The 26,207-nt window shown below is 48.0% G+C and overlaps 1 protein-coding gene, 2 long non-coding RNA genes and 1 other non-coding gene across 12 annotated transcripts in view; 2 read left to right on the plus strand and 2 right to left on the minus strand.

The window, feature by feature from the left end:
• Positions 1-8,704, minus strand: part of KDM2B (lysine demethylase 2B) — a 118,100-nt gene extending 109,396 nt beyond the window's left edge. For 2 of the 9 annotated variants that reach the window (XM_070629035.1, XM_070629034.1), the window contains exons 1-4: positions 8,215-8,704; positions 7,014-7,158; positions 4,005-4,083; positions 2,724-2,770 (exon numbers count right to left, since the gene is read on the minus strand). In XM_070629035.1, the coding sequence (XP_070485136.1) occupies positions 2,724-2,770; positions 4,005-4,083; positions 7,014-7,158; positions 8,215-8,247 (304 nt within the window). In that variant the 5' untranslated portion in view covers positions 8,248-8,704. The other 7 variants (XM_070629046.1, XM_070629037.1, XM_070629036.1 and 4 more) reach the window with 7 other exon arrangements.
• LOC139084748 (uncharacterized) lies at positions 8,599-16,225 on the plus strand. Its single transcript, XR_011542433.1, has 4 exons — positions 8,599-9,228; positions 9,373-9,472; positions 13,948-14,108; positions 16,013-16,225. It is a non-coding gene; the product is annotated as an uncharacterized lncRNA (long non-coding RNA).
• Positions 16,226-17,602: 1,377 nt separating this feature from the next.
• Positions 17,603-25,040, plus strand: LOC139084750 (uncharacterized). The gene is made up of 2 exons (XR_011542435.1): positions 17,603-17,787; positions 24,527-25,040. It is a non-coding gene; the product is annotated as an uncharacterized lncRNA (long non-coding RNA).
• On the minus strand, positions 19,847-19,950 carry LOC139084968 (U6 spliceosomal RNA). Its single transcript, XR_011542907.1, has one exon. It is a non-coding gene; the product is annotated as a U6 spliceosomal RNA (small nuclear RNA).
• Positions 25,041-26,207: the final 1,167 nt, after the last annotated feature.

Raw genomic sequence — 26,207 nt, forward strand, 5'->3', positions numbered from 1 at the left:
GCAAAGGGCTTAAAAACTCCTCAAAAGGGCCAAGAGCAACATTATTAAGATTGTGATGTGGCCTGAACCCCAGATTTGAGAATCTGGCTTAAATCCTTGCTCATAAGAGAATCTCATCAGATCCACGTTCTGCCATTATAATAAATAATAATGGGGAGCAGTTATCAAGCACCCGTCATCAAGCGTAATGTTAAGCATTCATTCATTCTCTTATGGAATCCTTCTTTGAGGCTGATTTCTGCTATTGGGTCCATCTTGTAGAGGAGGAAACTGAGGCTTGGGTAGGTTAAGTAGTTTGCCCAAAATCACTGAGTCAAGTAGCAGAGTTGGGCCTCAAATTAAGCTTGTTCAACAGCAAAGGCTGGGGCTGGCTTGAGCCACCAGACCGAGTCGGCTGTGCCGAGACTTGATTTATGGGGTCCATCGTCCCAGCTTCTGCCCACTGCTGGAAGTTGGCCCCCTTCTTCTCTGACATTCACTTCCTTCAGCATTTCCAGAATCCAGCTTTAAAAAAAAAATCTATCTCCTGAGCAAGCCCTTGCCAATTAGCTGAGATTCTTCTATCTATAACATAGCCAATTGGTCCTCCCTTCTGAGTTAACACACTTTTGGGTCAATTATTCAGGCTGGAGCATCCAACACACCCACTAGACAGCTGCCTTCATCCTCCACACAGCCACCAGGGTCAGCTTTTATAATACATAAATCAGATCACACCACTTCACACCCACTAGGATGGATATCATCAAAAAGACAGACAATAACTAGTGTTGGTGAGGATGTGAGAAATTGGAACCTTCATACACTGCTAATGGGAATGTAAAATGGCACAGCTGCTTTGGAAAGCAATCCGGGAGTTCTTCAGGAGGTTAAATATAGTTACTCTATGACCCAGGATTTCCACACTTAGGTACATACCGAAAAGAAATGAAAATGGATGTCCACACAAAAACTTGTACGTGAATAGTTACAGCAGCATTATTCTTAATAGCTACGAAGTAGAAACAATCAAAATGTCCACCAACTGAAGAATGGATGAACAAAATATAGTCTATTCATACAACAGGATACTATTCATTCATAAAAATGAATGAAGTACTTACACACGCTACAACACAGATGAACCTCGAAAACATTAGGCTAATGGAAAGAAGCCAGATACACAGGACCAGATATTATGTGATTCCACTTATACGAAATGTCCAGAATAGACAAACCCACAGAGGTACAAAGCAGATCAGTGGTTGCCAGGGGATGGAGAGAGAGAATTGGGAGGTACGGGGTTTACATCGGGGGTGATGGAAATGTTCTGAAATTAGACGGTGATGGCAGTTGCACAACATTTTGCATATACTAAAAACCACTGAATTGTACACTCTAAAATGGTTAAATGGTGAATTTTATGGTACGTGAATTTTATCTCAAATGAAAAAATGTTTTAATCGTTTTATAGTATATGTAAATCAAACTGTCATACTTAAACGCCTTAAACTTACACAGTGATGTACGTCAATTATTTCTCAATAAAATTGGAAAACGCCCCCAGGAAAATAACACAGCAACCCCCCCCCTCACCCCACTTTAAAACTCCGCAGTGGCTTCCCATCGAACTAGGAGTCAAACCCAAACTCCCGACCAGGGCCTACAAGGCCTGGCTCTGGGACCTCTCTCGTCTCCTACTACTTTCTCCCTCGCTCCTTCCCTTCCTCCCCTACCTCTGCGCTTTGACCTGACTCATCCCTCAATCCGGAATGTTCTTTCCCACAGCGGACCCCAAGGCCTTCCCTGGCCACCCCATCAAAATACAGCTCCATCCCATTACCCTGCTTTATTTCCTCATAGCCCTTATCCTCTGAGAAGATACTGCTTTTCTTTTTAAAGATTGGCACCTGAGCTAACAACTTGCCAATCATCTTTTTTTTTTCTGCTTTTTCTCCCCAAATCCCCCCAGTACATAGTTGTATATTTTAGTTGTGGGTCCTTCTAGTTGTGGCATGTGGGATGTACCGGGGGGATTTGGGGAGAAAAAAGAAAAAAATAAAATCTTAAAAAAAACCCAAAAAACTCTACTTCTTTGTTATCCATCGCTCCCACCAAGAGGGCAGGAGTCTTGCCTGTCATGTTCACAGCTCTGAACTTGCCTGCCATGTAGGAGCTACTTGAGCAACACTTGTGGAAAGAACGAATTTACTGAACAACTTTCTGTGAGATCTGAAAGGCCGCCTGCTATCTGGTCAGGAGTCCGGAGCACACAGGGCTCAGCCACACTCTGCAGGTGCTCAGGGAGTTAACAAACATTTGCTGGGCACTCAGAGGCAAGCCCCGCCCTAGACCTGTCTAGAACCCTGAGGAAGCAGGAAGAATGTCTGAAAGTCTTTTAGGGGTCACAAAGCACGCAGTGTTTACACAGCAACCCACAAACAAACTTGAAGGAGAGATCTAAGATTGCGTTGCTGACACCCAAACTGGACGCTGGGGTCCAAATCGGCCTCATAAAACTGCACTGGCAAGTACCCTCCAATACAGCTTCTCGGGACTTTGCGATCTGACCTCTTCTCTAGAATGAGACGGTTGCAGCTCACACCTGCTCCTGCCTCCTCCCATAGGGACTTTCTTTTCAGAGGCCGTTAAAAATCTAACTAGGCAGGTGGCGATGGCCTCCTTCCCCTTCTCCTCCTCCCTACTTCAGCATTTCTGAGGCGCGCACACGGCAAGCAACTTACCCACTAGGAGTTTGACATCTCGGACCGTGAAATCAGGGTCAGGCATCCTGGAAAAAGTGGAGCACAGACATTTGGTGAGAAGCCAGAAACAACAGAGTTAGGCCTAACTCGGGGGGCAGGAGGAGGCCATTTTTCCAAGAGGGATCCCTTGCTCTCAGTTTGGGAACCCAAAATGAGATAACCCTGAGGGAGGGTGGTAGACCAGTTGGTGCTTCAAAGGAGGGTCACCTCCAAACCACTGAGCCCCTTCCTCAGCTCAGGAGGCAAACCAAACCCCCTCACTCTCCCCAACACCTGAACTCAGCACTGCTGCAGGAAAGAGGATGGGACATCCACCATCCACTGCACTTTTCCGGGGAAGACGGAGGTGTGGTGTCAAGGGTAAGTGCCAGAGCTGGGCATTCAAACCCTGCTTTCTTTTAGGGTGAGTGGCCTTCTCTGTGTCTCTTCTTCTAGAAAATACTCTCCATAAGGAGTTGTATGAAAAGTGGGAGGGATCCCTTTAGGTTCAGAGGGACAAAAAGACGCACATCATACCAATTCCAGAGACGTGGTAACACTGGCTATGACTGTGGTGACATTTACCATTAATTAACAATGATGCCAAAGGCTTCATTTCCACTAGTAGGAATGAGATTCTTGAGCGAGTCTGGCAGTAGATGCTGGAGAGGGAGGCAGGCGGGGATGACACCCTCAGCCTCCTCCCCACCCCTGCCCAAGGGGTGGAAACCTGTTCTTCCAGCCTGCCTCCCGGATCTCTCCCCGACCTGGAGTCCTCACAGATCCCCAGGAGAATGTAAAGGGAACAAGACACAGTGGCGAGGCAGGTACCAGGGCAGGCAGACAAAGGGGAGACCTGGGCCGAACAGCCTAGGAAATGCACCCTCCACAGAAAAGGACCAATTTCCCACAAAGGGAGAGCCTGAGCTTAGAGGCTGGCCAATCCCCTTGCAGCTCAGGCCCTGCCTCAGTCTCCTGATTTGGGGAGAGGGGCACAATTCTCTTTAGGAAGTCACTGCACATAACTGGGGCAGGTCAGGGAAAAAAGTCAACACTGTTTAACTACCTTATGTCCTCTCTGCCCAAATTCTCTGAAAAAGACCAATCTTTGGAGCGTTTTTCCCCTTTGTCAAGGCTTGAACAAGGAAATACTATCCCCAGATAATAAAGATCCTTCTCAGCCATGAAAGGTGGAAAAAAGGGTGGAGGAAATCCACCCCAAGCTATAAAACACGTTAGGGAGGGAGACAGGGAAAGAAGCGATTAGTTTCAGCAACTTACTTAATTCCTAGTCCATCCTTTTCTCGAAATATCAGAGGAACCCTGAGAGCTTCTCTCTGCACGTACTCATAGTTGAAATCTGTTTGGATGTTGGAATTAAAACAAGTTGGTTAAGTCATGAAGGAGCAAATGAACCACCATCAATTGGTTAGGAGAAGAAAAATGATGGAAGAGGGGGCAAGGGTTATACTAGACACAGGCACCAGCCCTAGGGCAAAAGCTCCCTGAAAAATGACAGGGAAATGGATCAGGCAAAGCCCAAGAGAAGCCATGCCAACTATCAGCTCCTCTGCCTACTCAGTCATTCTCTGCATGCCCCACGGGTCAGAACTTGTCAATGAACAGCCCAAGGCCGGCGAGGGCTGGGGAGGGAGACTCATGAAAGAGCCCCACACAGAAAGAGCCCCAGCTATGGCTGGGAAAGGGGAACAGACAGAGAAACGCATCCCAGGCTGAGCTCAGAAAGTAAAGGGACTGCAAAATTGAAGAATGCCACCTGGGAGGATCTGAAGCCCCAGAGAGGAGGCTGGGAGGAGGGCTCTCATTGTAGTAGAGCATCAGGGAAGATCTTATTGTAATATCCTGCATAGTGAAGAGGAGGGGGGGAAAGCCGGTTTCCCTGGAAACTGTGTATTTGGTGCCAAAATAACTAGGGAACTGGGCACAGCTTTGTTGTCTTAATAGTGAAATTTTGCTGCAGCCATCGCAATACTTGCTTCAACTGGATAACCGAGAGGGGTGCTCCCAGGTGAGGGCTGTGCAAGGAGGGCAGAGTGAGACCCCAAGAAAATTCAGTGTGGTTTTCTGTCTGGGGCTTCTCTAGTGTTGACCCCAAAATCCTTACTGAAAGCTCTAGAGCATGAAGGAGGCCTTAGTTTCTATCCTCCTTGAGTTTCAAAAGCAGGGGATCTGACCCAACCATATCCCTATAAATACAGAGGTGAGGGAGGCTGAGATAATTCTGCACAGCCTGAAATCCTCAGGTAACTGAAGCAATCCGCAAGGGCACAAGCCCTCCCTGGCCAATCGGAAGGGAGATAGAAGAGATCCCAGGCCGCCGAAGCCCCTGCCCCGGGGAAACAGGGCACCAGGGCAGCTGGGCGGGGGGGAGGCCAACACAACTCAGCTCAGAGGAGAGGGAGAGAACAAAACCAGAGCCGGGGAAAGCCCTGACCTCAGCAGCTCAGATCCCCAGGGGCTCACAGTGAATGGGGATGCCTAAGGATTTAAAGGCAGAGAAGTTTAAGAAGCTTCTATTTTGAATCCAGGCTAAGGGCTCCTTCTGTTTCTCAGCTCCTCCCTCGAGGTTTGGGGCCAGATCTGAATTAACTACCAAAACCCTAGGGCCCTCCTGAAAGGAGCCCAGACCGCAGATTTAAGGAATCTCCCTTGCTGGAACCGCACCCCCACACACACACACACCCAAAGCCCACCCCCTGGGTGAGCCTCAACTTCCTCAAATGAGCCTGAGAAACTGCTCTGAGATCCTGGGCAGAGAATTCCTCACAAATGACTAGGAAAAGTTTGCATATTGTTTTCTCATGGGCTCTGTGTAAAAGGGGGGAAGAAAGGAGAGGAATTAAAACCTCATTTACGCTAAGGAAATTCAAATGCAGTAGCCCCCTGGACTGTCCGCCTCTGTGTGCAATGCTCTTAAGACCTGGCAGGCTAGAAGAAATTTCTTCTTCCCTCCCCCCACAACTACCCCCTAGCACGGAAGCCCAGCGCCCCAGGAAGCAATGGGCACAAAAGAGAAACTTCAAAAATGCAAAGCCAGGACCGTCTCTTCTAGGGCAACTCCACAGCCCCCACCACTCAACCGGAACCTGGAGGCGGGAGTCCCTGTTGTCAGCTCACTGAGGGATGGAAGGGTTTTCCCAAGGGGATGGCGGATAAACAAAATGGAAAAAAGAGTAATATAAAGCAAACTCGAATATCTGAAAGGAAAAAAATGAATTTACAAACCCCAGGACGGCCCAGGGAGATGCCTAGGTGGGCAGGAGCATCTTCTAAATTCCAAGCCCACAGGCGTACCAGGGCCTCGCGGCACTTCTAGAGGCCTCAGACCCAAGCCAGAGCGTCACCTGGACGATACTCCCAGACACCTTCCTAGTACCAAGGTCAGGGAGAAATTCAGATCCCGAAGGTATCAGGCTGGGGTGGCACCCCAAAACCCAAGAGGCTTCCCCAACTTCTGCTCTAAAGTGGCAGGGCCCACAAGAGGAAAAGAACTCGCAAGGTCTCAGGCCTGGGAAGAGACTCTGTTTCCCAGGGGGAGGGTCCCAAGTCTTCAAACTGCCAGGGGACAGCGATCTCAGCCTTAAGCCTAAGGAGGACAATACCCCACCCACAGTCCCGGCTTCGAACTGTCAGGGCTGCCCGGCTGAGGCCTCAGGCTTAAGTAGAGGCTCCGGCCAACAACTGGGAGCTCATCCAGCCCCTGCCCCAATCCGGCCGAGCCCACGAGGTGATGGGGTTCAGGAGACCCCAGGCCTGAGGAGGCATCACTCAGTGGCTCGGGGCGTCCCCAGCGCCAGTTCCTAACTGGCAGGGCCCAAAATGGCATGGGGTTTTGGGAAGCTTCGGGCCTGGGGGGACCCTCACCTCAATGCCCCAGGGGCGCCCAGCGCCTCTCCGGCCAGGTGACCGCACCTCTCGCAGCGCAAGGAGCTGGGCCGGCTCCGGGTGGGGTAGAATGCGCCGCACCCGCCCTCCCTCCATCCGCTCGTCTGTCCTCAGGTCCCTCTGTCCCCCTGCCCCCTGGCTCTGCCCACCCTGAGGCTGGTGGTGGGCGCGGACCCGGCCTAGGCCCACGGCCGGCCCCGGTTCCCGCCTGCCCTCCTCCCTCGCCACCCCACCCCACCCCCCCAGTGCTCGGCCTCGTTTCGTCACCGGATCCCCTGGAATGGGGGACGCGGGCGCGAAATACGAACCCAGCCACCGGCAGCTCCCTCCCCACGTGCGCTTGGCCCGCGGCACGGAGGGCGGCCCGAGGAGGGGGCGCCTCACCTTTGCCCTCCATGGCGTGCACGAAGTCCCCCTGGTACAGCTGGCTGCGCAGCTTCTCCTCCAGGCTGAAGCCGCGGACGCTGACGATTTCCTCCACGTCCGACAAGTCCTCGTTCTCGTCGTATCTCTGGCGGTCAATCGGGCGCTGCGAGGACCCAAACCAGAGACCCCCGGACATTACTGGGGGAACTGGGGGTCGCCTCTCACCCTGGGCCCAGTTCGAACAGGTGCAGGAGCCGCGCGCCCCCTGCACCCCACCATTGCGACCCGACCAACTTTGCGCAAATGCCAAAGATGCTGAAAATCAAGATAACGAGAGGGGCCCGCACCTCCAGGATCCGGCTGCGCCCTATACAGGGCACTCCTCTCCTACATCTTTGGAGGCCATGGAAGGGACGTCTGGGGGCTCTCCCTTGCCCCCCACCCCGAAGAGGTGTTGAGTTTTGCCTACTCGGCCGGGAGCCTGGTTATGTAACCCGCGAAGGGGGCTCCGCGCACGGGCTGGCGGGGCATTTGTAGGCCCCGGGAGGAGCCGCCGCAGCGCCCGGGCTCGGCGCTAACAGCAGCCCAGGCGGCAGCGGCGGCAGAGCCGGGAAGCCGGAACCCGGGGCCGGCGGCATTTCTAAGACTGGAGCCGCCCCCGAGCTACCAGGGAAGCTGGAAAGCTGAAATGGAAGGGCTGAGACCCCAGCCGCCCCCGCCGACCGCCCGCCAGTGCAAGAAGAAGGAGGGGTGGGGGGGTTCGGGGCTTGAGAGGGAGAGAGGCAGACAGCCCGCCACAAAGCTCCCATCGGAGACCCCAAAACGCACCAGCAGCTGCCTCATCTCCCCACAAGCGCGCGCGCACACTCACTTCCTAAGGAGACTCCCCCACCACTCCCCGCATCCCCTGCCTCCTCCCTCCACCGCCCAGAGCCCGGCCCCGCAGCCCCCCAGATTCCGGGCGAACCCCGAGCCCACTCAGCCCCCCCACACGCCTTTCCCCGCTACTACCTCCCCACTTAAGTGTCTGAGACTCTGAGCCTCACAAGGGACTGGAGGAGTAAGCTGCTTGCTTCCTTTTGCATGCAATTTATTATATTTTTTTCCGGTCCTCTTGCAAAATACAGAAAAGGAAAGAAAAGGCAGCGAGAAACAACAAAAAAAAATAGATCTATCATAAACCAGATACAGATTTGGAAAAAAAAAAAAAGCTACACACCAATCTTCTTCCAGAGTCTTTCTCTGCCTCCATTTTTTTAGGAGAGTTCACCAATTAATTGTCAACACTCCTGCCCCCTGCATTTTGGCGGAGGGGGGAAGGAGGGAAGACCAAAGAAAACAAACCAAAAAATAAATAAATAAAGCAAGCCAGAGCCGAGATCTACAAAGTTTTGCACCAACACTTAAGCAGATCCGTTTGCAAAGTCCTAGGAAACCATTTTCAGCAGTTGTGGGGGGGGAGGCGTCGACGTCATAATCCCCGGAACGTAAACATTGTTGCCGATCGCGCTCTGAGCCCGCGGCCCGGCTAGGTGGGGGGGGCACTCGGCCCGGGATGGGGGGGCGGGGGCGGCGGCCCGAGGAGGTGTGGGGCGGGGAGGGCGCCCGGGAGGCACCGGGCGCCGTTAGCGCCCTGGCATCGCTGTTTTGTTGTTGGGTCACGAGTGCGCCTCTGCACGCAGGCGCCGCCGCCGCCCGGGAGTTGTGTGCAGAGCTGACTTTTGGAGGGCTGAGTTGCAGGCGGCGGGCGCATCCCGGAGATGGCGGGGCAGGGAGGGAGGGAAGGAGGAGGGGTTCGGGAAGGAGGTGCAGATTTGCACGGCTGGCCTCAGCGGGAGGCGCGGAAATGCAAGCCGAGCTCGCTGGCGTGAAAGCCCCCGGGGCCTGGAACCCCCAAAAACGACCCCCCACCTTAATCCCCGTCCCCATTTGCCCAAGGCCCCCACGGGCTACCCCTCTTCCTCTTCCCTCATCCACCCCACCCTATTACCTACGTGGCCGACCCAAATTCAAAACATTTTGTATATATAATTTTTCTTTTTTTGCTTTGCTGCTGCATGTGGTTTTTAGGGGGCTGGGGACGATCCTCCCCAGACCCCCAGGTGCGGACCTGCCATATGGAGAAGGCATCTGGGGACTCAGGAAGAAATTAGCGCAGCTCCATACCTGTACGGACTGCACAGCTTTTAAACTCCGGGACTCAAAGATATGGACCCCCCACATACACACACAGGTACAGGAAATACAGCCAGACCAGAGCCTTTTCAGACCCGAGCTGACCGGAAGACGTTGCCTTTCATTCATTCATTCTGCCCGCGTCTGTGGAGTCCTTTACTAGGCGACGAGCCCTGGAACAGAAATTGGACATTTTTTAAAGGTCCCTGCGCTCGCCAAGAGGAGGAAATAGATGCTCAGGAGTGAACTACCGAGAGAATCGGATCTGGCGCCTCCTAACGCAGCTGGCAAACAGGAGGAGGGTAAGCCCTTATTGGCCGTTTATAGGAGAAAAGTCGGTGGAAAGGTGCAAGGCGCTCTGGGATGGGGCGCGGGGAATTTTGGGCGCCCTTGGTTAATCCTATAGAGCTTCTTGGCGGAGGTATTGGCATCCTCTGTACACATATGAAGTATCGTTAGATCTGAGTGTGCTTCCGTGTCCACATAACTAGTTCGCTGTGACCACCCCCAAAACTGGAGTCCTAAATGAGTTGTCCTGTAATTCCATCCTGAACAACAGCCAAATCGACTTTGGTTGTGAGAAAAGCTGGCCTTAAACATTCCTCCAGCCCATGTAGGCCTGATCTCGGGGGTAAAGATCACGCTGCGCTGACATGGCAGCAGGGCTTCCTGAAGGATTGTGGTGGATGCTCGCAGCAGGCTTTGCCAAAGTAATTCCCATGCTTGTATTTTTGTTTCTCCCATTAACCCTGTGGGATAGTTGGAGCAGGTCATTTTGCAGATGGGGAAACCGAGGCCTGGAGAAGTTATGAATCTGGATGATTGCTCTGCCCTCATATCGTCCCCATGTCAACACAGCGATCAGAAATGTGGGGAGGAAGTGGCTTCCCCAGCAGAGATCAGATGTAAAACATCAGCTCCATATTGGTCACCCTGAGAGACGGCTTCCCCCCGCTCACCTTAAAGTTTCCTGTCCCGTCTTTCTGTATTCCTTCCCCCACCCCACGCACCCAAAGACTACTCTTTGAAGTTTGTTTTAATCTAAGTCTACTAGCTGTAAAAAAATTTTTAAGTAGGGATGAGGCAGGCAAACATCAAAATTGTGTTCCCAAATTGAAATTGCCCTCGTGGGCTCAGTGGGAGTGAGAAGAGTTTTGCCTTCAGCCTCTGTCAAGAACCAGGGACCATTTTACTCGCTTCTCTCTTTCTCACAAGAACCCTTGAAGGGAAATAGTCTTGTTATTACTCATTTTGCAAATGAGGAAACTGGGACTCAGAAAGGCAAAGCCACTCACCCAAGATCACACAGATTGTAAGTGGGGCTGCTGGGGCTCAAACTGGAGCCTGGCTCTGTTATCACATGCTTTTTGGATATTGACCACCTTCACTGCTCCCACATAATGAAATAAATGTGTTCAAAGGAGGGCTTGTGGGCTGGAGCATCTTGAAAAATGAGTAAAGTGGAATAAGCAAAACTGTGAAATAGCACGCTTGGTCTTAATTCTCCTTTCCTCCCAAAGACCCTTCTTTTTCCCCATGTGGCCTCATGGTGTCCCCAAAAGCTGGTGTCAGGAAAAGATCCCATGGCAGGCACCTTAGTGTAAAAACAGCTAAGTCCATATATCACCCGGATGGGGAGTTCCTGGCCTGTCAGAGTGGGAAGGGGTTGAGTAGTCACCTAATTTAATCCCTCCCTTTACAAACCGTGAGGAAACCACAGACCAGAGAGAAGAATGGGCCAGCCGGGGGTTTATTCCCCTTTGACTCCCCCAGAATGCCTACCCTGCCGCCTGGTCCTAAGTGGTCACTCAATAAATGTTGGGCCCTTGATGGATCACCTTCCCCAGCGATATTTGCATTTTCCCTTTATCAGTAATTGGCAGATGAAAGGCTTTGTCCTCTGTTGAAAGAATTTCAGGCATTTGCTCAAAGTGGGGGAGGAGGTTATTTTGGGCCAAAGGGGGAAGGGCCAAGACCCTTAAGCTCCCAGTGTTGGCTAATTGTCCCAGAGGAACAGACGGTAGAGGAGAGAGGGGAGGGAAGCTTAAGGTGCTTCTCCAAGAGAGGTATTTTTTCTTGCAAAAAAGACCAGGCCAGTTGTATTTGAAACATAATAATAATGACTTCCTGGACCCTCCTTCTCATTCTTAGAACAGGCCCAGTCAAATCCTGGCTGTGTTGGCCCCATTCATTCATTTCTTAATTTATCAAAAGTTGATTGAGCAGCTAGCTCTGTGCTCTAAGACCAAGAGGATACAAGAACCAGCTCGGATTGTACTCCAGGCAGGGCAGGGAGTGGACAGACCAACCGCTTCCCAAGGGAGTTAGGAAGGGCTGATTCTGGATGGAACCCCAGAGTCCAGAATCCAAGATTTTTGAACTGTTAGAAACTGAATCTCTTATCTGATTCATATATAATTATAATAGCTCCTCATTTTTGAGAGCTAACTGTGTCTTCGAGCAAAACCACTCACGTTTGCTGTCTCTGTGAATCCTCATCAAGGCACTATGAGGGAGGGTCTGTAACTCCCCACTTTTATAGCTGAGGCTCAAAGAGCGGTCAAGTTACTTGCTCAAATTTTACAGCTGTGAAATAGCAGAGACAGGATTTGAACCCAGGGCTTGTAGGTATCTTGAGCCTGCAGGCTTGACCACTAGGCCTCCCCACAGGGCTGTCCCATAGAACGTGGTAGAAATGTTCTATGTCTTCACTGTCCAATACAGTAGCAGCCTCTAGCCGCATGTGGCTATTAAGCGCTTGAAATGTGGGTAGTGGGATTAAGGAACTGAATGTTAAATTATATTTAATTTTAATTAAATTTAAATAACTATATGTAGCTAGTGTCTATCTTTTTGGACAGCGCAACCTTAGAGTGTTTTCCAGAATTTGTCTTAACTCACCTACCAGGCTGTGTATACATCACAGTCTGATTTGGCACTGAGTCCCTATAATCAACCTTCTGGAAACATTTGTGGAATGAACGAAGGGTCCTAGAGAAAATGAAGTATTGGAATGATGAGGTGGGGGAAGGGGGCCAGAGATATCTGCAAAGGTTTCCAAGAAGGGGCCATCTGGAACAGTGTGAATGTCTGAAGTGTTAGCCCTTAAACCACTCGCTCTGAGAGTGCCTGCCAAGAGCTTGGCACTGTAGGCACCTGGGGATGCCAGTCGGGTATGGATTGTCCCACCTGCCCATATCTGACCATAAACTTCTCAAGGACAGATCATTGGCCATCGGGCAGGAAGCCTGAGAAATGGATGACCACTTCCTGACATATATCCTACTGATCAACTCAAACACAAAGATGCAATCCATTGTAGCTCGGTTTGCAATAGAGAAAGACTGAAAATCAATCTAAAAGTTGGGAAACTGATTAAATAATTCTTGGACCATTTGTCTGCTCAATGAAATGCTATTATCAAATCACTAAAAAGAGTTAGGGAGCTCTATATATACTCATGTGGAATGATTTCCACTTATGTAAACCAAAGGGGATATATCTCTATCTACTATATTCTTCTATATACGCAGAATTTTCTTTCTTTGGAAAACAAAAAAAATGAGGAGAAGAGAAGAAAACCTATTGTTTGGTACAAGGTGAAATTTTTGCCACATGTATGCATTCATGTTGCCTGATTTGGAACCTTATAGACCTAATTTCATTTTATATGCTATGGTACCTTTTGAATCTGTACTATGTACGTGTATTACCTACTCAAATATGAATTTCATTTGAGTCATCTTTTTTGAGCTTTTAAGGTTCAAAATCAGGCAAATCTAAATCAAATATTGTTCAGGTATAGATACATAAGTGGTAAATAAAAACAAGAGAGCGATTAACACAAAATACAAGAAAAGACTTAACTGGAGGACAGGGGAGGGGAACAGCGAGAGGTACGGTGCTTTTCTGATTCTGGACCTAGATGGTGGGCACCTGAGTGTAATTCTTTAAAGCGTCCTTAAATAGTTTACAGAGTCCATCGTCCTGATGAAATATGCCACAATTTTAAAATTGTTTTAAAATCGCGTTGTCTTTCTCCCCCATCCCCACCCACCCAGTTTCTCCCTTCCACACTCCCATCCCCAGAAAACGTGCTAACCAGTCTCTTGGGTATCCTGCCAGAAACAGTTTATGTATTTGCAAATGTCTACATATTTCCTTTTCTCACTGTGTCATACAAGTATACACACCGTTCTACCTCTTCTTTTTTAACTTAATATGAACTTGGAGCTCTTTCCATATACTTTCCGTAGAACTGCCTCATTCTAAAATATTATTTAAAGATGACGTAAATCTGAATGTTGTGAGGCAGGAAAAGTTCAAGATTGCTTAAGAAACAAAAAGGAGTTCACAGAAATGTATATATTATGATCCCATTTATGCTGAACTTTATACAGGTCATGTTGTATAGATATGCCCCCAGAACGCTGGAACGGAGCAGCACACTGCTGTTGGATCACTTCTGAGGGGGGCAGAACATTTTGAGGGGGTTATATAGAGACTATATTTATATATTATTTGCATTTTTAACAACCATTGTGCCCTTTTAAATTTATCAAATATTTCAAACATAGAGGCATAGAAAATAAATATAACGAAGAAACATAGCAAGGACTTTGTATCCAGTACCTAGCTTTGCCAAACCCCAGAGTTTTGCCATATTTTGTATTACTTTTGCAATTAAAAAAATTCTTTGGGGGACAGCAGACCACACTATTGCTGTTAAAGTGATTGCTCTTCCCCATGACCTTTTCCTTTTTTTTCCACTCCTCAGTCCCTTGGAGATTGAAGCATCAGAGTGAGAAAGAGCAGAGTCACATACAGCCTGACACTGGCTTTGGTCATGTGGGGAAGACTTCAGTTTCTATCCAGAGTTCTGCATTTTCTAATGTCCTCTTCCTGTGGGAGGATTGGAAGGAAACTTGGAAATAACAGGTGAGTTAATTAAGGGGTTAATGCCAGGAAGAGAGTCATAAAAGTTCAAAGATACTTTCAAAACTTGCATCTTTGGATTGATGGACAAGTGTGTGAACCAATGGAAATCAAAATCCAAGCATTACTTCATCATGCAAAATTGTCATTGGTTGCCAAGCCCCAAGGGCCGGACAGCAGGGCTGGCAGTTAACCCTTTCAGGGACAATCATGCCCTTTATATTAATTTTCTTTTGAAAGATGAAGTAGGAACAGACAAAAAGCCTAGAAAGGTCCCCAGACCTTGAAGTGCCACCTTTGGATCTCAGCCCAGAAGGCAGAGTTTCACCCGTCAAAAGAACACCAGGGGACAAATTTCCTGGAGAAAAGTTTTGAACTTTTCAAATGGGGGATCAGCTGCCCTTGCTTAGTAAGAGGAGAGGGGAGGAGAGAAGTCGGCTTTACTTTCTGTACCGTCAGAACAGAGACCAGCGTAGGAGACTATCCCATTAATCTTGCAGAGCCATCAGTCACCAAGAGGATTGAATTGCATTTCCTGCCCAAAGATGTAGACACAGATGACCTTTGCAGCAGCCCTCAGACCCCCAGTTCACAGCTGGAGAGAGGATGTGTCAGCATTTACTTTCGGGTCTCACCCTGCCTTTTGTTCAAAAATTCAGACTCTTTGTGTTCAGGCTGCTGCAGGGGTTTTGTAGCTGTTGATGCTGCTGATTTTTTTTTAACCTCCCACGACTTGCAACTTCTGAGAAACAAACTATTTGGCAGAAGATAATATCTGGAGGTGCCCCAGAGAGGGAACCAGAATAGATACGGGACAATTTTAAGAGAGGCCATTGGGCCTTTGGGCTTTCCCTATTGCCCCTTCCTGGGTTCCCTGAATGCTGCAGGCTCAACTGGATGGAGCCAAAAGTCCAGCAAAAGGAATAATCATGCCTTATGTTTACATGGCTCTATTACAAAAAAGCTTTTACATGCATTACCTCATGTGAAAGGAACGGCTAGAACAGACGCATTTACATACAGGAACATTCTAAATTCCCAAATATAGTGAGCTACGTGACGTTGGACAAGGTGCCCAAACTGAGCCTCAGCTATCCCATCTGTAAAGTAGGGGCCATAATATCAAACATGTAAGAGTGATGTGAGGACCGACCAAGCCAATGTGCTACAACAGGGCGGTTGGTAAATGGTGTGTCTTCATTCAAACGAAGTTGACCTCGTGGACTTCATAACCCTAACTAGTTGTGGTTTGGGGAAATGTAGTTTTCCCCCAAGGGGAAGGCTGCCTAAGATGGGTGGAAGAGCTCTGCTTTTCTCTCCCACATCCTTTGTCTCCCCACCCAGTCTCCTTCAAAGTCTGAACACGCTCAACTATTTTGAGTTCTTTGAATAAACCTGCTTTCTCTCCCCTATGCCTTTGCATATGCTGATCCCTTCACCCAGAGCACCCTTTCTGTATCTCTTACTTATCCTCCTGGAATCGCTTAGATATCTTCTCTTTCCTGCCCCCCTCCTAATGCTGATCACATTGCCTCGCTGTGGCCTCTGCTCTCACCAAACTGTGAGCCCTGGGAGGGCAGGAACCCTGCTGTCTCATTCATTGATTTGCATCCTACCTAGCACAGGGCCAGCGACCTGCTCCAAGAGTATGTGTAGAGTGGAAGCCCAGCACCCCAACCGTGCCTCCCCCAGTCCCCAAATTCCTCACCCGTCCGGAAATCTAGGAATAACAGTGCTGAGATTTTTCTCTTTTCCTGGCTAGCCATATTATAGCACCCTTTGCAGATGGAGCCCGTGACTTTTTAACCCTCCTTGGAATGACATTAATTCACCAGTTATTTATTGAGTGCCTCCTAGATTCATACACAGAGCGGCCTTTCTAGGAAACCCTCCTCTTCACTCCGCAGCAGCTATTCACGGCAAAGGACAGGCCTTTTGCCCTGGGGAGGCTAAGATGTTCTGAAATGCGAAGGGCAGTTGGCTCTGATTCCCAGCCTGGAGAGAGAAATCTCTGAGATCGCCCCTTGAGAGCAGGTGAGTTTGTCCAACCCTAGCACAAAACCCTTTCTCATTCAGAACACTTCTCAGAATTATAATAAAATCCTCATGTGTTAACAGTCTAATGTCTGTCTCTCTCATTAAAAGGAAAAGTCCCTGAAAGACTGACCTTGGGCTTGTTCACTGCTTATCCTCAGCCCCTGAGGGCCTGGTTCATAAAATATACTCAACGAATGTTGAATGAATTCCTCAGACACCAAAATATGTCTATTTTCAGCTTGAAAAACAAACCTTAAAATGTACCTCTTTGAAGAAGACACAAAGGTTCTAAGAGGCCCTCTTGAAGTGCAACAGACAAGGTGGTGTGCCTGCGGGAGGGGGTGCTCTACACCTTTCTAGCTCCGAAGCCCAGGCTCTCCTTCCCTGTATTCCAGACTGCGTCTCCGCCTCCCCTTCACGAGGCCGCCTGGGAACAGGGGACCAGCTGTCATCGCCCTCAGCTGAGGCCTGCAAACGTGCACTCCGCGTCATGGCCCCAGACCCCCCTGTCTGGGAGGCCCCTCAAGCTGGCGATGCTGTGTTGGGGGAAGGGGAGGCCAATATTTGCAAGCGAGTGTGGCTTCCCCAAGGCAGGGTCAGGACTAATCGCTCCGTCGCCAGCCTCTTTCAGGCTCCCTACTTGATGGCCTGGAGGCTGGAGACCGGAGGGTGGAAGGGGGCGGGGTGCAGAGCCAGCTGTGGGGGCAGGGCAGGGACTGGTGGGCCTCAGAGTCACCAACAGTCCCGGAATGACCTAGGCGGCTTGCCTCTTCTGCTCCTGATCTCCGTAATCGATTCGTCAGCCTGAACTGTGACTCCAGCCTCAGCATCCGCATCTCCCCTAGGCGATCACTCTTAATGTCTGCCCTGGGCAGGGTATCAACACATCAGTACTGCATTGTGAGTCCTCTGCTCACCTGGGTCAATTTACTCCCCTGCCAGATGTTAAGTTCTTGGAGAAAGTTTGATTTCCTTTTGAGTTCACCAAAATTCTAGGCGCTGGGTAGAGGCACAGCAAAAAGCGATTGGCAGGATGGGGTCGTCAGTCCTTCCGGAGTCCTGACTTCTCAGCCTATGAGCAGTGTGGGGAGTGACTTCACCTCTCTGAATCTCATTATTATTTGTACAATGGGAAAACCAGATTGTTGGGAGGATGAAATGAGGTCACTGAAACCCCAGTCTTCACACTCCATGTTTCTCTCTTCTGCTTTCATTTTCACTGATCACCATCTATCATGTATTTCACTTATTTGTTTTGGTTATTTTTTTCTCCTCCTATAAGGTGTTTTGTCCACCTCTGTACCTCTAGCCCCTCAAACAGAGCTTGACACATAGTAGGTTCTCAGTACATATTTGTCAAATAGATTAATGGATGAATGTAAAGTGATTAGTATTTGATAAGCACCAAATAAAGGTAAATTTTTTTTAAAGATTTTATTTTTTCCTTTTTCTCCCCAAAGCCCCCAGGTACATAGTTGTATATTTTTAGTTGTGGGTCCTTCTAGCTGTGGCATGTGGGACGCCGCCTCAGCATGGCCTGATGAGTGGTGCCATGTCCACACCCAGGATCCAAACCGGTGAAACCCTGGGCCACCAAAGTGGAGCACGTGAACTTAACCACTCGGCCACGGGGCTGGCCCCCAAGGTAAATATCATTGATTACCATTGTGATTAAGAACTCAGTCTCTAGAATCTAACTGAAAACAGTGCAACTGGGTCAGGAGAAATTTAGCGTCATGATAGGAGGTTGGGAGCTCTGGCTGAGAAATCCCATCCTGTCTGCACTGTTCACAAACTGTGGGACCTGGACTGAGTGACTTCACCTTTCTGCAGCTGTAAGGTGGAGGTAATAACAGTACCTCCCTGGTAGGGTGCGATGATAGGAGGAGATGGGAAATGTAAAGCTCTTAGTAGAATGCTGGGCACATAATAATTGCTCAGTAAACAATGACCATCATTACTCATTCCACTAATAGTAATACTCAGGCTAGAGGTGACTTCTGAATCAAACAGTTGCTAAGCACTTAAAATATGTCAGGGTCCAGCGAGCTCAATATTAATTGACCTTTATCTGTGAGTTTCTCAAGGAAAGGGATTGTGTTTATATTGTCATAATCTTGGCCACCAGCAGATGCTAATTAATGTTAAAACATGCTGGAAAAATTACACACTGAACTCGAATATGAGTGACAACATAGACCAGCTATTAGATCAATAAAAACAATTGCCTACTATGTGCCAGACACCAATGTTGGGCGCTGAAGATATGGTGGTGAGCTTAAACAAACATGGTGGTTACTGCTTTCAGGCTAGTGAAACTTGGGACAGTTGACATGCTTTGTACCAGTAGTTGCACAGAGAGATGGTACATTGCAACTGATGACATTGCAACTGATCACAACGGAGAGGTAAATGGGGCTATGAGGTCTTATGTGGGTGGGTGTGGAGGGGTCGACCTGATCTGGGGTTGAGGAAGTCAAGGGAGCTGTTCCAAGTAGGGTAGAGAGCTGAGCTCTGAGGAGAGAGGAGGCCTTAGCCAGGCTGGTGTGGGGGAAGTGTTCTCAGCAGAAAAAACAGCAGATGCAAAGCCTCCGTGATGCGGGAGCACGTGCTAAGGGAGCTGAAAGAAGGCCCCTATGATCTGAAATGGGGAGATGAGGGTGGGGGTAGAGAGGAAATGAACCTGAAAAATAAGTAGGCACTTGGGGAACTAATTGGGCAATATTTAGTAAAGCTGAAGGAGCGTGTAACCTATGATCCAGCAGTTCAGCTGCTAGGAACATTCTAGAGAAACAGACACAAGTGCACCAGGAGGTGTGAACGAGGATGTTAGCCCCAGCCACAGTCTGTGCCGTCTCAAAAAACTTGAAACGACTCAAATGTTCATTAACGGGAGAGCAGACAAATTGCAAAATGTGTCTCTCTTGGGTTCCTCAAAAAGCAGAGCCTGAATCAAAAATTTGTGCGGTACTAATTTATTGGGGAGTACAGTCTCAAGGAAGCAGGAGTGAGGAAAAGAGGGAATGGGGCAGGGACAGAGGTTCAGTGAATATGAGGGTACCAAAGAGAGGCCACATTTACCATGCCATCTTAGGACAGTTCTAGGCAGAGGAAGAAAAGAGAACAATTATCTATGGCACCTGGTCAAAGCTTTGCCCCACAGGGTATAAACTCCCTCCTACTTCAGGACTACCCACATGTGAGCACCTAGGAGGCCCCTCAATGTTGTGTACCTCAGCCACACAGAGAAGCCCCAGCTGGAGGCCAGTTGGTCAGAGCCCACGAAGAACCAGTCACCATAGTAACAGTCAGGATGGAACAAGTGACCAAGGGAGAGTACCCGAGAAGAGAAGGCTGAGAGGATCTGAAGAGGCCCACAATATCTACATTGTAAAGCAGAATACTATACAGTGGTGAAAAAGAATGACCTATAGCTCCATGCATCCACATGGATGACTGACCAAAAAATGTTGAGCTGAAAGGCAAGTCACAGAAGCAGGCACACAGTAAAGTTAGAGTGCAAAAACAGGCCAAAGCAAACAGTTATATACATAGAAAAGCAATGGAACAGTAAGGGATAAATCTAAAACCAAAGCCAATAGTTACTTCTGGGGGATTAGAAGGAGAGATTGGGATGAGGCCATGGAGAATTTCAAAGAAAGATGCTGATAATGTTGGGGGTTTTGTTGTTGCTGTTCTTTTTTTCAAATATGGAACACTTCACAACTTCAGCTGTCATCCTTGCTCAGGGGCCAAGCTAACCTCTGTGTCATTCCAGTTTTATTATATGTACTGCTGAAGCAAGCACTGTTTGTTTTTTAAATTGTGGCAAGATGTATATCACATAGGATTTATCATTTTAACCATTTTTAAGTGTCCAGCTCGGTGGCATTAAGCACATTCACACTGTTGTGCAACCATCATCTCTAGAACTTTTTCATCATCCCTTAGTCAGCTTGGGCAACTATAACAAAATACCATAGACTGGGTGGCTTAAAGAACAGACATTTATTTCTCACAGTTATGGAGGCTAGAAGTCCAAGATCAAGATGCCAGCAGATTCAGTTGCTAGTAAGGGCCCACTCCTTGGTTTGTAGACAGCCACTCTCTCCCTGTGTGCTCACACGGCCTCTCCTGGGTGTGTGTGCATGGAGCGAGAGATCTCTCTCTTCCTCTTCTTACAAGGGCACTAATCCCGTTGTGAGGGTCCCACTCTCGTGACCTAATCTAAACCTAATTACCTCCCAAAGGCTCCACCTCCAAATACCATGACATTGGGGGTTAGGACTTCAAGTTTTAATTTTGGGGGGACACAAACATTCAGCCCATAACAATCTCAAACAGAAACTCTGTACCCATTAAAAAATAACTCCCCGAAATTCCCCCTCCACACAGCCCCTGGCAACCACCAGTCTATTTTCTGTTTCTGTGAATTTAACTATTCCAGGTATTTCATATGAGAGCAATCAAACCATATTTGTCCTTTTGTGTCTGACTTATTTTACTTAGCATAATGTCTTCAAGTTTCATCCGTATTGTAGCAGATGTCAGAAATTTCTTCCTTTTTTAGGCTAAATAATATTCCATGGTATGTGTGTAGCACATTTGTTTATCCATTATCTGCTGATGGACATTTGGGTTGTTTCTACCTTTTGGCTATTGTGAATAATGCCACTATGAAACTGGCAAAATTTTGTTTTGTAAATTGGTAATGATAATAATATATTATTATTTTTTAAACCATATACATGTTATATATATATATATGATATACACATGTGTGTGTTTATTTCCTGCTTTTCAAGCTTAGGACTGCATAATATTTTTTGTTTTTATACTTGCTCATGTTGGCACAATCTTTATTACTTTGCATGACAGTAAATAACTCCAAAAAGTAATTTAATGACTAACTTTTACTATGACAAACTCTATATTAACCATTTCATACCAAAATAATGGGCCATTATTAAAATTATCTTTATAAATGTTCTAAATGAATTGATCATTAAATATGAGACCCCAATAAAAGATAATGAGTAAATGAGTCAATTTTTTAATTATTAAAAAGCAAGGGAGGATGGTGGTGATGGTTGCCTAACAGTGTGAATGCATTTAATGCCACAGAACTGTACACTTTAAAATGGTTAAAATGGTAGATTTTATGTTATGTATATTTTACCACAATTTACAAAAAAGGAGAAGGAGGATGAGGAGGAAGAAGAGAGAAGGAAAGTGTCAGATCAGACAAAGCCTTGTGACTACAGTGAGGGTTTGAGTCTTTAACAATCTCCATGCATCGCCTGAATTTTTACAAGAATAGATTATATAGAAGTCCAGGCAAGGGGTTACACCAAGGAGGGAGAATCAAATCCTCCACTTATAGCTGGAAAAGTCAGGCCAAATGGGAGGGTGGGCAGCGTGTCAGAGGCTCCCAGCTCCCTGCCAGCAGCATCTGCGTTAGGGCCAAGCCACTGCCCTCTTGCCTGGTGTATGAGCGAAGGAACCACTGCCAGTGGGAGAGGCCGAAGTAATCAGACAACAGGCACTGACCGAGCACATGCTACAGGCAAGGTCCTTCCTGGGCGCCCAGGGGATGGACAGGCAGGTGAGTGAGGAGCGAGTCTACCTGACCTTCAAAGAGCTGGTTCCCAGGTAAGAAGATAAGGCTCTGGGAAAGGTACCTGGCAGTACGAAGTGATAAGGGGAACCCTCTGCACTCTGAACACACCCACATTATAGCCTTATCGTTGTGTGTTGCAGTCATTTATTTACAGCCTATTTTGGCAGGAAGACTGGGGGCTCCTTGAGGGCATTCATTCATTCAGGCATTTATTGAACTACTCTGACCCAGGCGCTGATTTGGGACACCTGGTGTGTAGTAGATGCTTGATAAATGTACATTACCTAGCATTCAGTAGGCACTCAATAAATGCTCCTTAAATTGAATAAATAACACATGAATAAATAACAGACCTGGCACACAGTAGGTGTTCAATATGGTGAATTACATAAAGGAAGGACTAGCACAGGGCCTGGCATACAGGAAGCACTCATTAAATGTTGCACCCTCCTGCCTTTGTGACCTACCTCCATGCTGAGTCTGAATCCTGGTCACTGAAGCCCAGAGACCAAATTGGACGTCCAGACCATCATCCATCCATCCACCCACTCAACAAGCATTTCTCAAGGGTCTACTGTGTCTCCCAGGGATCTGCCAGTCCTGGGGATGCAGCAGTGAGCACAGCAAGGAATATTTTTTCTCTCTCATTTGCTCACGTTCTAGTGGGGGAGAAAAACAATAATAAATAAGGAAACAAATTTTAAAAAAGCAGCTACGGGGCCAGCCTGGTGACATAACGGTTAAGTTTGCACACTCTGCTTCAGCAGCCCAGGGTTCGCCAGTTCAGATCCTGGGCACAGACCTACACATCACTCATCAAGACATGCTGTGGCAGAGTCCCACATAGAAGAACTAGGATGACCTACAACAAGGATATACAACTATGTGCTGGGGGGCTTCGAGGAAGAGAAAAAAAAAGAGGAAGATTGGCCACAGATGGTAGCTCAGGGCCAATCTTCCTGAAAAATAAATAAATAAATAAAATTTATTTTTGAAAAAACAAAAAGCAGGTGACAATAAGTGCTTATGTTGACATTAAGTAACCCAGATGATATGAAAGACTGCAGGGATGGTGAGTGAGATGGATTACTCAGGGAAAGACCTCTGAGAAGGTGACATTTGAGCTAAAGTCTAAAAGGGAAGAACTGGTGAGCCATGTGATGATCTGGGGAAAGAGCACTCAGGCAGAGGGAGCAGCATGAGCAGAGGCCTTGAGGCAAGAATGGACTTGGCCGGTGGGAAGAACAGTGAGAAGCAAGCGGGCTCCTATGCTAAGGGGAGGGCGGGAAAGCATGGGGTTGGAGAGATGGGAAGGGCTAGGTCAAATAAGGCACTCTTATCTGGGGTGAGGAGCTTGAGTTTTATTCTAACTCAGATGCAAAGCCATTGGAGGGCTTTAAGAAATCAGGTAGGCTGAATAATGACCCCTCCAAAGATGTCCATGTCCTAATTCCTGGAACTTTTGAATATCTTACCGTAAATGGCAGGAGGGGCTTTGTAGATGCCATCAAGTCAAGGATCTTGAGATGCAGAGATTATCCTGAATTATCTAGATGTGCCCACTGTAATTACAAGGGTCCTTATAAGAGGTAGACAGGAGGGTCAGAGAGAAAAGAGATGTGATGATGGAAGCAGAGACTACACTGATGCGTTCTGAAGAAGGAGGAAGGGGCCACAAGCCAAGGACTACAGGCAGCCACTAGAAACTGAAAGAGGCAAGGAATGGATTTCCCCTTAGAGCTTCCAGAAGGAACCAGCCCTGCCATCACCTTCATCTTAGCCCCTTATGATTCTTTTTTTTTTTTTGGAGGAAGATTAGCCCTGAGCTAACATCTGCCGCCAATCCTCCTCTTTTTGCTGAGGAAGACTGGCCCTGAGCTAACGTCTGTGCCCATCTTCCTCTACTTTATATGTGGGACGCCTACCACAGCATGGCTTGACAAGCGGTGCCATGTCCACACCCAGGATCCGACCCAGCGAACCCTGGCCTCCGATGCGGAACATGTGAACTTAACTGCTGCACCACCGGGCTGGCCCTCATTTTTGACTTCTGACCGCAAGAACTATAAGAGAATAAATTTGTATTGTTTTAAGCCACTGAATTTGTGGTAATTTGTTACAGCAGCAATGGGAAACTAATATAACCAGAGAAGGGACAGGATCTGATTTATGTTTTAGAAGAAAGGATTTTTCTGGTTGCTGATACAGAATGGCTTTAGGAGGATCATGAGAGAAGCGGAAACACCAAGGAGCAGGTTACTGTAGACCTCTGGGAGAGCAATGATGGCAGCCTGGATAAGACGGAAGAAGTGACGCTGGAAAGAAGGGCTCAGATTTTAAGAAAACGTTAAGGGCTATAGTCAACTGGGTTTTCTGATGGGTTAGATGTGGTGGTAGAAGGGCACAGTGAAGGAAAGCAAGGACTCATCAGCACCCCACTTTCCCCACCTTCCTAGGGCCTCACAGACCCACACTGCACTTGACAAGCTGCTCCTGGGATGCTGGGCATTTTCATGTGATTAGGCTGGAACAGTTCTTTGGGAAATAAATGCCCTCAGTCTAAAAGACTTTTTTACAAGCCAGGGCAGGGGATTAAAGGCAGCTGGGCTGAGGAGAAATCCCAGGGTCAGGAGACAGCTGAGCATGGAGACTTCTAATCTAAACCTTAAACGTTTTTATTTTTCACTCCCTGAACTCAGGGTGTCACTTTAAATACATGTTTGGCAACATCGGCTGTTCTATTTTTCTTTTTAATTATACAAAGAGAGATCCTGGAAACGGCTCAGCCCCGGGCTGGGAGAGGCAAGGGAAATTGGCAGCAGTTGCAGGCAGAGGCACCAACGAAAAATCGAGTGGATTTGAAACCCTCTTGAAGGAGCGTGAAGACTGAACTCCCAGCTACCCTGAACTTGGTTCGGTCAGCCCTGACTCAGGATTTCTAAAAGGAGACTGACAGAGTCACCAGCTTAGAACGGAGAGAGGACAGATGGGCACGTCTGCGAGATAAAAATATCACTAGCACCAGCACTGCTCCTGCACCTTGAGTTCATTCCCAGGCTCTGTCTTCCCTCCTCTGAGAAGAAAACAGCTAACCAGATCGTTCATTCACATTTACAGGGTATTCCCTGCTACAGCCAGGCACTGGGTTAAACTGCTTACATGTGTCATCTTGTTTTATGCACTCAACTGTTCTATGCATATGGACTCATAGACATCATCGTCCCCATTTTCTAGATGGGGAATCTGAGGCTCAGGGAGATTAAATGTAACCCTCACTCTCCGGTGTTGAGCCTGGGCTTGTTAGCCCTCAAACCCATTCCTTGCCCTTCCTTTGCTTTGCTCTGTATCACATGAAGGCCAGCCCCTGGAGACTGCCAATCAACTGGCTTCTTGCACAGATAGACCAATGGGAGGCAGTATTAGGAGCCTGGTGGGCGGGAGGAAGGGAGAAGCCAGGGTATTTCTCCCCCTCTCTCTGCCTCCAGCAGCAGCTGCATGTCCTGCGTCTCTACCTCCCGCCAGACAGCCCCACTGTGGGTCCAGCTTCTATTGGGTGACTTCAGTTCTTCCTCGGTACCAGAAACACCGCCTCCCCCCTCAGTCCCTCCAGCCGCAGGGGTGGTACTGGCCCTCCTGCCGTTCTTAATCTGTAGATGCTTCACCCTCCCCTGTTTGCCTTCTTCCATAGTTCTTCCACTCCCTGTGAAGCAATTCTCTGTCAAAGTTCCACTATTCTGGTATCTGTTTTTCCTGGTTGGATTCTCATTGATATTCTGCCTTTCATAAACACTCACAGATTAGCCAATTCATTAGATTTGGAATGAGACAGTCCCCTTTCATTGAGCATGGCACATCCTACAAGAGGGAAAATAGTAACCGCCATTTACTGAGCATTGTGCTAATTGCCAAACAAATGCTATTTCGTGGAACACTCATAACAACCCTTTCTGCCAAGTCCTATTACTATTCCCATTTAACAGATGGGGCTCAGAGAGGTTGGGTTGCTTGCCCAAAGTGGCACAGTTATAAATTGACAAAGCTGGGATTTAAATCCAGACATCCTAGCTCCAAAGTTGGTGTCCCTTTCTAATCTCTGCTGACTCTTAAGCACAAGTGCAGCCCCTGATAAGCCCATTAGAACTCAACTTCTTGGGGCTGGCCCCGTGGCCCAGTGGTTAAGTTCACACGCTCCGCTTTGGCGGCCCAGGGTTTTGCCAGTTCAAACCCTGGGTGTGGACATGGCACCGCTCATCAGGCCATGCTGAGGTGGCATCCCACATAGCACAAGCAGAAGGACCCAGAACTAAAAATACACAGCTATGTACTGGGGGGCTTTGGGAGAAAAAGGAACAATAAAATCTTTAAAAAAAAAAAAAAAACAACTCAACTTCTTTGGCTGGCGAAAGACACCACCTGGACTCACTCCAGGGTTTCCTCGGGCTGCT

The sequence above is a fragment of the Equus przewalskii genome, chromosome 7 (assembly GCF_037783145.1).
Source record: "Equus przewalskii isolate Varuska chromosome 7, EquPr2, whole genome shotgun sequence".
Taxonomy (NCBI): domain Eukaryota; kingdom Metazoa; phylum Chordata; class Mammalia; order Perissodactyla; family Equidae; genus Equus; species Equus przewalskii.